Source organism: Rhinolophus sinicus, linkage group LG14, assembly GCF_036562045.2.
Source record: "Rhinolophus sinicus isolate RSC01 linkage group LG14, ASM3656204v1, whole genome shotgun sequence".
NCBI lineage: Eukaryota > Metazoa > Chordata > Mammalia > Chiroptera > Rhinolophidae > Rhinolophus > Rhinolophus sinicus.
Genome location: NC_133763.1, coordinates 41,589,818 through 41,598,797, shown reverse-complemented (window position 1 = coordinate 41,598,797; position 8,980 = coordinate 41,589,818). Strand labels below are relative to the sequence as shown.

Genomic DNA, 8,980 nt, shown 5'->3' with positions numbered 1-8,980 from the left:
TTTGTCTAACGTATGATTTAAAGAACAATAATTTGTATTCCCTTATTAATTAGACACACACCGCTGCCAACTAGAATTTCTGATTAGCAAGAAATAACCAGTGTTACTACACCGAGTAATTCCTGCCAGAAGCTAACACAAAAGCAGATCAACCTAATGCTGCAGTTATGGAGTGATGGAGTGAAGCCATCTTTTGGATGGGTGGTGTCTTTTAGCCTTTAATGCTGAGAAGAGCTCTTGGATGCTGCATCTGAGCCCTCAAGGGTTCAAGGACTGCCAACTGGAAGACAGCTAGGTTAACCCCTGTATCTCCTGTATGGGGAAACTGAGGCCCAGGGAAGTTATGTAATGGACCCCAAACCTGAATCTGGAAAATGTCTGAGATAGTCCGTATTTGGGCTTGTCCCGCTGTTCGCATTCCTTAGCAGAAAACGGCCTGAGGACCTTGTCTAGAAAATGTGGCCTTTTCTTATAGGGCAAAAACCAATGGATAGTTGCATCTTTATCTCCACAGGACCTAGCCCAGCGCCTGGCACATGGTAGGTGCTTGTCACAACCCCCTTGGATGAGGGAGTCGCAGGGAGTAGGCTGAGTGGTAGAAGCTTGGTGCGGGTTCAGGGAGCAGAATCCTAGGTGAGGTACCGCCTCGGGGGTCCTGGGCAGCCAGTGGGCAGCCCAGGGGGAGTGAGTACCTGCAGGGAGGGAGCAAGAAAAGAGGGTGGGACACCAGCCCGAGATGCCATCCTCAGTTCAGAGCTGGCTCGTGTGGGAGGGCTCTCGTGGGCTTCACTTTAGCCCCTTTTTACTCTGTTCCTCTTTTTGTTTTGGATTTAGAGTAGGATTTCTCAGTGTTGCACAAGCAAGCCCTGTCCTCTCACTCTGCTGGAAGGTTCAGTGACTCCCTGTTCTCAAGAGAGTGTCCAAATGGAGCTTGCAGATCCCATCGTCATCTGCCCCTCTAACATGTCCCCCCTCACACTCCCCCATACCGAGCCATTGGTGGCTCCCCTTTCTTACCTCTGAGCCCTGGTACTAGCTCCTTCTACCTAGAATGCCTTTTCCCTCCATTTTTCCTCCGGCTAGTGTCTTCTTCCTCCAGGAAGTCTTCTCTGAAAGCCTCTTCACTCCTTCCCCCAGATTGGTTTGCCACCCTTGTAGGTTCCCACCACGCAGTAGCGTCAGTCATACTGTTTCAGGAGGAACTGACAACCCAAGCTCCAGTTCTCAGCTGCCCACTCCCTTCTATCCGAGGGACAGTAACAAAAGGCAGTTGATGTTGCTGTCCTTGGGCCACCAAGGAGGAACCGTTTAAAAATAGCGCGGGTCAGGGAAAGCTGCCAGGCCCCGGTTGGCTTTGATGCTTGCTGCCTCTCCCTCTTAGAATTGGAATGAGGCGTCAATTCTCCTTCCACATTGTATGGTTCAGGGAACTGCATTTTATGTAGGATTGTTAACTTCAGGGCTAAAATGGAATTATGTATATTCCAAACTCTCCTTGAATAGCTCTTTAATTACCTGTAATGTTGTGTATAGGCACGCCCACATCAGTTTCTCTATCTGCAAGGGCCATGTTCTGTGGTTCTCAATCAATTAAACATCTTCTTTAAGTTTTCGTCCAAGTCATTGGTATCTTCTTGCCTGGTCACCTGACAGGTGTTTCGCTTCTTTGTCGGTAATTGGGAAGCCCTTAAAATCATTCACGTGTTCCACTCACATCCCCACCTCCCTCCCCCCAGTTTCAAGCTTAGTCATGTCTGCTACTTTGTTTGATGCATCGGGACACTGCCCAGTATATGGTTGAACTCATGTCACTTAATTGTTTCTTCCCTATTGCATCCCCAGTCGGTGAGCCAGAAAGGGTTTCACAGTGGGGGGACTGAAGATGGGGTGGGGGGTCTGTCAGGTGAAAAGGAAGGGGAGGGGCAGAGGCATATGCTCAAGCTGGGAGGCGTGAAAGAGCTTATGACTGAGGGACAGTCAGAAGTTCAGTGTGGTTAGAGTATAAGGGTGGACTGTTAGGGACCTTACACCCCACATGACTAAATCTGTTGGAGGTACACTTTCTTTACCTGTTACAATGGGCATAGGACCTACCTCTGGGGCTGTTCTAAGAACTCAGTGGGCAATGCCATGAAAGCTCTTAGTCCAGGCTTGATACGTAGAGATGCCACATTAATGCGAGTTTCCTGACCTACTTCCCTTCTTAAGAAGAAGGTAAATATCACCCCTGCTTATAGGATAAAGTCTATAAGCAGGGGTGGTATTTAAAATATTGAACCACCAGTACCTACCACCCAGTCAAAACAGATGTGGGTGAAAACCAACCAGCTGAGGGAATTCTTTCTAGGGGATTAAGTGCCCTCAACTAGAGTGACGGAAAAGTCCAATACCCTGGGAAATGGTAGGTCCTCGATGCCCTCGAGGACTTTATCCATAATCTAGTCTGTAATAATCCACCTCAGACCCAAATGAGCTAATTTTACTTGTGGACACATTGTTATGTGGCTGGCCTCAGTACCACCTGAGTGAAAACTGATCTGGAAGGGAAACACCTAACATGTTAAGTGTTTTATGTGTTCTCTGTTTTGAACCCTACCCAATATTGAGATGTGAGGCGTCGTTAAATGAATTTTATTATTGTGGAAACTGAGGCTTTGATTGTTAGTGATGAGAGGCGCCTAGCCGAGGTCCATTGTTGTTCCAAAGTATGCTCTTTTCTCTGTCACTCTGGGGATCCAGAATCTCCCTCTTCAGTTTAAGCTTTAAGAACATTTACCATTTCTCACTCACCCATCCAGCCATCCAACCCATGTTCAAGAAAAACAACTTGAAAGATATGTTTTAATTTCACACATGCATATACACACACACACACACACACACACACGTGACATGCAATACCCATCCCCTAACAAACTACACACTCTTGGAATACAGAGTAAAAAGGAAATCCAACAAGTCTGAATGAGACAAAAATTTGGTTTCACAAAGCTGAAAAATCCGTTACAAAGTCTCTGTTATATAAATATAGTCAGTCTTATCGTTAATGTCGACTCAGACAAAAAACAAAACGCTTTGTTGACATAAAAAATCTCCTGGTCCTTGAATACACCACAATCTTCATTTGTGTTCCCAGCCAAATACAGGAGACACCTACATGAGGAGAGTTACTTGTGTGTTCTAGTACTTTAGGTAACCAAATGGGGTTTAAATATCTTATCTCCTGAGCCCACACTCCCTCCCCCGGTAGCTTATGCAAACCACTAGAGCCTTAGTTTAAGGGCTAAAAGGCTCTTCCTATGTACCATCTAATGCAGGGGTGTCCGAACTTTTTTCAACGTTTTTCACCAAGGGCCCTATGCGGTAAAATACACAAACAGCCGGGCCACTCACTTGAGGTGAAGTACATATTGCCTCACCTGGTTTATTTAAGTAAACTAAATATATTTTTGGAATTTGCTGCGGGCCAATTAAAAATGGATTGCGGGCAGCAGTTGGCCCACGGGCCGCAGTTTGGACACCCCTGCTCTAATGTGTCTGTTGTAAAAGTGATTGTGGTGATGGATGCACAGTTGTGTGAGTATGCTGAAACCCACTGACTTGGACATTTTAAATGAGTGAGTTGTATAGCGATTTGAACTACATCTCAAAAAAGCTGTTAAAAAATATCTAACGTGTCTTTAAGTTGCTCGGGGAACAATAGATGACCTGATAGCATAACGAAGGGGTTCCTGGAAGGACACAGAAGAGCCACAGAAGTTGGTACACTAAGGGACAGTAAAAAGATCCGTAAAGTATTATGAGTAAATCAGGGGAGTTTGAGGTTGCTCTGGGAGCACCCCATTTCAAGATGTCAGAATGAAGTAGTCACCCGCGTACGTACTTCGTCCTACTGCTTCTAGAATAGTCTAAGGATGTTCTGTGGGCTTTGTCACAAAAGCAAGTTATTTAGTGGGGAAGCAGATGCCCAGGGTCTTGCTGAGGCTGCAGAAAAACCTTAGGCTGGAGCGAAGGAGCTTGCTATTTGCATCCATTAGGAGAAATCCCAACGTGGCCACAGCTTCTGAGAGGAGGGGGGATTTGAATACACTAAGAAAAATTTCTAGATATATTGACTCAGAGGGACTGCCTGCTTTCAGCGATGTGGTTGGCCAGAAGTAACGGCTGGGCTCCCGTGCTCACTGACCCTTTTATAAGACCACTGTTGGGGCAGCGTGGCTAATAAGACCAGCAAGCCATTTTGTGGCAGACAAACCACTTAGAAATGCTACCTCCATTCTGTACCTACCATCTGATCACCAAATGGCCACTTGAGAAGAGGCACAAACCTGGGCACCTAAGTCCTTGACCAAGGGGTGGTCATTCTAACCTGATAGGAAGAATTGCCAGTGGTCGAAAGAAAATGGAAATTTAAACACTTGCTCCAGTTTTACCATCCTAGGTAAACTTCATTGATTATATTTGGTGTAAAAGTGGAGAAAAGGGGCACAGAGAACACTACGTTTACTCACCTTTCAAAAGGATGCTGCCAGAAATTGGGACCAGAGGTCTTTTTAGTTTTTAGCACACAGAGAAAAGAGAACAGGGCAAAGGGGAGGCCAGACGTGAAAGTGTGATGTGCCCCGGTTTGGTGAGTGTCTTAGTGAACTAACTCCCTTAGTCTTTCCTCCTTGAAGACTGATGTGGTTCAGCTGCTGGCATATGGTCCCGGGAGTCAGGTCCTTTTCGGCTAGCCTAGAGTTGTTGATTCAACGTGGCTGAGTAGACGAAAAGCTTAGAAGCAGACGTCGCCACCTCAGGTCCACCCCAGTGTGGCCCCATTAAAACCTCAGCCTCCTGTGTTCTTTCGAAATATGTTACCCGTTTCATGATATAACCCAAGCCTCTAGGAATGGGGCACTCAAGGAGGGAGAATTTTCCTCACTGGCAGGGTTTGTCATCTCTGTGGGTAAAGACAAAATAGATAATAAGGCTAGAACATCCAAGTTTGGGGCTTACCTGGTTCTCTTTAGTGTCATTGGGAGATAGTCTAGTGGGAGATTTAAAAAATGGAGAAAATAAATCCACCAGGCCTTTGGGTATTTTCTCAATGAACTTTTCTTTTGGCTTCAGTAAGAATATTGATCACTAACTTAAGGGAAGGGGATGAAGTACCTCGTTTCAAGAACAAAACAAAACCTTCCTTACTGCCTCTCTGTGCTTATCAAACCTTTTCTTGCCCAGGCCTTACTCAGCGGGCCCTCCGCCTGTATCCATTACACAGTGTGAGCTGCTAATCCAGGCAACCGTGAAGACGGTCCGGTGCGCCAGGGAATACCCTCCTCCCCCAGCGTCTGCCTGAAGAGCTCATGAGCCCAGGGCATATGATCAGGAAAACTCCCAGCTGCCTCTGCCCTTAAATAAGAGGACAGAGGAAGTAGTTTCTATTTTTAAAAAGAGAGAAATCTTTTCATTCCAGAGCTATAAGAATTATGAGCAGATGTAGCTATGGCTCCGCGGCTGGACCATTTTGGGAAACAAGATGCAAGCAAGGGAGTAATGTACAAACAAAATGTGGGTATATTTGGCAGGTTTGAGGCAAGCAGGACGGAGTGTTTGGGTACTCTATATAAAAAATCCCCCAAATCTGAAATTCAAACTTCTTCTGATAAGGCCACAATGAAGAGATTTTTCAGCAGTGGGTGTTGCAGGAAGCTGGCACCCAAATTGCCACAGGCTTGCAAGGTGATGTGCCAGCGTGAGGAGGCAGGGGAGGCAGGGCAGTGCCTCACAGGTCCATGTCCGGGCCTCCTGAGGAGGTCTTCAGTGGCACTGAGTCAAATCCATCAGGCGTCCTCTGAAAGAGAGATGGTGACAGGAGCTGGCTGCTGCACAGGGGCAAGTTTGGGGAACAAAGGAGAGAAATGGAAGAGAGGTGACAGAAGGAACCCTGGTGGAATTCCTGCTTTCAGTGGCTTTTGGAAACGTAGACATAAGCTCCCCTCTATTCTTCTTGCTCCCTTCAGTCAGAGAATAAGGAAAATCTTTAAAAGCCTCTGATTTGCTGAATTCTAGAAGTGTCAGAAAGACTCAAGGGTCCCAGGGTGAATTGTTCTCCCACCAGTTTAAAAAAGAAAGAAATCAAGGTCTCAGGAAGCGCAGGGATCCCCCTGGTAGGTCAGGACAAAGGGATTCAGCAACCTGAACACCCCTCTCCTTGCTTTCCTCGCTGTCCCTCCCTGTCCTCTGCTCCGGTCTCACCGTCCTCCCTGCCCACACCTGTTTGGATGAACTGGTTCCCGGCAGCGGTGAGGTGCAGGTGCGGGCGGAGGGGCTGCAGAGGCCTGTGGCCCTGCAGTAGTTGCTCGGGTGCTCTCCGCTGGCCCCGTGCCCAGCCACAGTGTTGTCTGTCTTGCATTTATGAGCTTCAAACCCACCCACCCAGCCACCCACCCCACGCATGCAAAGCCAGCTCTGAATCGCTCAGGGCTGAACAGCTTAGGCTGAGCTGTGAGTCAGCGCCCAGGGAGCCGGGCCCAGACGTCTAGGGGACAGCGCCCTCCACTGGCCAGAGGACAGCCTCACTGTGCTCTGAATTTATCCTCGAGATCCCCTCTTCCCCTCCCTCCAAAAAAGAAAAGGGGGCGGGGAGGGTGTGGATGGGGCGGGGTGGGGTGGGAATGGTTCTTACAACGTGGATGGTTCAACACTCCTTCTGGAAGTTAAAAGGCCCAAAGAGTTCACCAACTGGAGTGCATGTTGGGAGAGAAGGAGCCTGGTCAAGAGCAGCCTTGGGCCCCAGGGAAAAGGATCTTGGTGCGAAAATAGAGAAGGCAGAAGCCTGGGTTTTCAGGGTGGAGGGACAGAATAGTATGGAGGGGGGAGCAGTGCAGTGGTCCCTGAGCAGCGGGGCCGTTCAGTGTGTGTCCTCCAGCCCTCAGGCCGCCCTCAGAGCCCTGGCCAGCCTCTGTACCTTGGAGGTAAATGATTTGATCTTCCCAAACAGCGACTTCTTGCTGGTAAAGATGAGGTCGTCCTCCACGTCCTCGCCTTCCATGATGGCGCAGCTGTCGGCTGCGGGCAGGTCACAGTCCTTGAGGGTGGCGTTCATCACCAGCCTGGAGTACTTGTACTCTAGTCTGTGAAGTGGGGTGCGAGAGACAGGACACACAATGTGGGGAGGGGCTGGGCCATCGACAGATCTCCCCAAACCATGTGAGGAAACTGACGTATCGCAACCGGGGGGGGGGGGGGGGGGGGGGGCGGGGGGGGGGCTGCGCACAGCGACGCGGTCTTGGCTCCTAGGTCAGTGATGGCTTTCCCTTCATAGACCAGGCTGTTTCTCCGATCTCAAAGTTTAATAGAACTATTGGGATCATAAGTCATTCTTTTTATTATTAATAACAAAGATGCTCTTCGCTTTTCTTTCGAGAATCTAATAGCTGTTTATACACTGCCATGCGGTACCGTCCCTGTTCAGGAGTCGGGAGAACCAAGGCATGCACTGCATGACGTGTAGTGTCAGCATGTCTCCAGTCAGAGTCACAGGGTCTGTGGCCACGTCCAGATAAAAGCCCCAGGACTTTATCCTGTCACATGTCCTCCTGGCTCAGTGATCCCACCCAGCCCATCCCCAAACTCCGATACCCCCATCATCATGTACTTTTGATTCTTTTTCCAAAAGTAACAGGTCAAGACGGTGAGCAGGATGGCAGTACAGGTGCCTGCAGAGATGCCCACTTTTAGCCAGAAATCTATGGTTTTGCAGATGGTGACTCTCTGCTCAGGCAGGGCGATGCCACTCATGCATAGCTTGGGTTCTCGCCACACATACGTCGTCTTCTGTTGGGAAGGAAAACAAGCCACTCAGACACTACGTTCCCTTCTCTCCTGGGAAGTCCCCAAGCCGAGAAACACACCTGGATCCCAGCCACACAGCTGCTGACGATAGCGTGGTAGTCCGCAGCTGAGCAGAGCGGACACGCGGCCACGCTTTCCCACAGGAAGTGGAAGGTGCAGCCATCACAGGTCCCATCAGAGCATGTGCTAGAAAGCCAGAAGGAGACGCGCGCTCAGTTGCTGGGCCAGTGGGGAAAAGCGGGTTGGAGTCCTGTCCTCGCAGCGGGCCTGAGCCATCCTCCCCTTGCCAAACCGTTAGCCCCGCCAGGATCCTTCCAACTAATCCTTAACCCAGGTTTTGCTCTCTGGTTTCCTGGACGTGAGAAGCCTCCCCAGCCTCTGTTGATTTCTGCTGACAGCAGGTGAGAGCCAATGTAAGGTGTCTTGAGCTCTAGCGTGCTTGCCCCCGCCAACCCCTTGGGGGCTCCTGTTCTCCCCATAGACTTGTAACGTTATGCAGAAGCCACTTCCGTGCAGCTTCCTGAGGGTGGGGTTCAGGAATGGACTTGGAGTCACGGATATCTATTGTGTGCTTTCCTGTGGCGTTGTCAACAACAGCAGTGATCTTACATTTTGATGCCACTGCTGGGTCCAAACATCCTGCTTCCCTATCTCCCTGATCAGTTGTTTTGGAGCAGCATTTTCCAAACCATCTTTCTCAAGATACTAGTGCCCCTCAAGATGTTAGTTGGGGTTATGTGGCGGGGGGATAGAACGAGGTGAGGTGGAGGGGTACTGTAATCAGTTTGGGAATTCCTGATTTAGTGCACCAAGCTATTAAACTTGGAATTAGATCTTTCAGTCGTGGAGAGTTTCTAGGGTTCCCCAAACCTTTATTAATTGTAATCATAGCAAGTACACAGCCAGGCACCCTGACACTTCAAGTCTTCATAACAAGCCCCTGAGGGAACTTACTTTTATCCCCATGTTACAGATAATGAAAAAAGAGGCCTTAGAGAAGCCAAGAAATGTAGGCACAATAACAGTAAGTGGAGGAGACGAGTCAAGTCTGGCTGTCAGCCCCAGCCCTTGGCCAGTCTGCCGGGCACCTGCGCCCATGATGGCTGGGAATGTGAAGGGAGCTTGGACAATTCCTCCCGCT

At 49.0% G+C, this 8,980-nt stretch overlaps 1 protein-coding gene across 4 annotated transcripts in view; it reads right to left on the bottom strand.

The window, feature by feature from the left end:
- Positions 1-5,536: 5,536 nt before the first annotated feature.
- Positions 5,537-8,980, bottom strand: part of ELAPOR1 (endosome-lysosome associated apoptosis and autophagy regulator 1) — a 60,067-nt gene continuing 56,623 nt past the window's right edge. The window contains exons 19-23 of one of the 4 annotated variants that reach the window (XM_019730522.2): positions 7,899-8,025; positions 7,643-7,821; positions 6,953-7,118; positions 6,671-6,726; positions 5,537-5,867 (exon numbers count right to left, since the gene is read on the bottom strand). In XM_019730522.2, coding sequence (XP_019586081.2) covers positions 5,768-5,867; positions 6,671-6,726; positions 6,953-7,118; positions 7,643-7,821; positions 7,899-8,025 — 628 coding nt within the window. In that variant the 3' untranslated portion in view covers positions 5,537-5,767. The remainder of the gene's footprint in view (positions 5,868-6,670; positions 6,727-6,952; positions 7,119-7,642; positions 7,822-7,898; positions 8,026-8,980) is intronic. The other 3 variants (XM_074319206.1, XM_019730524.2, XM_019730523.2) reach the window with 3 other exon arrangements.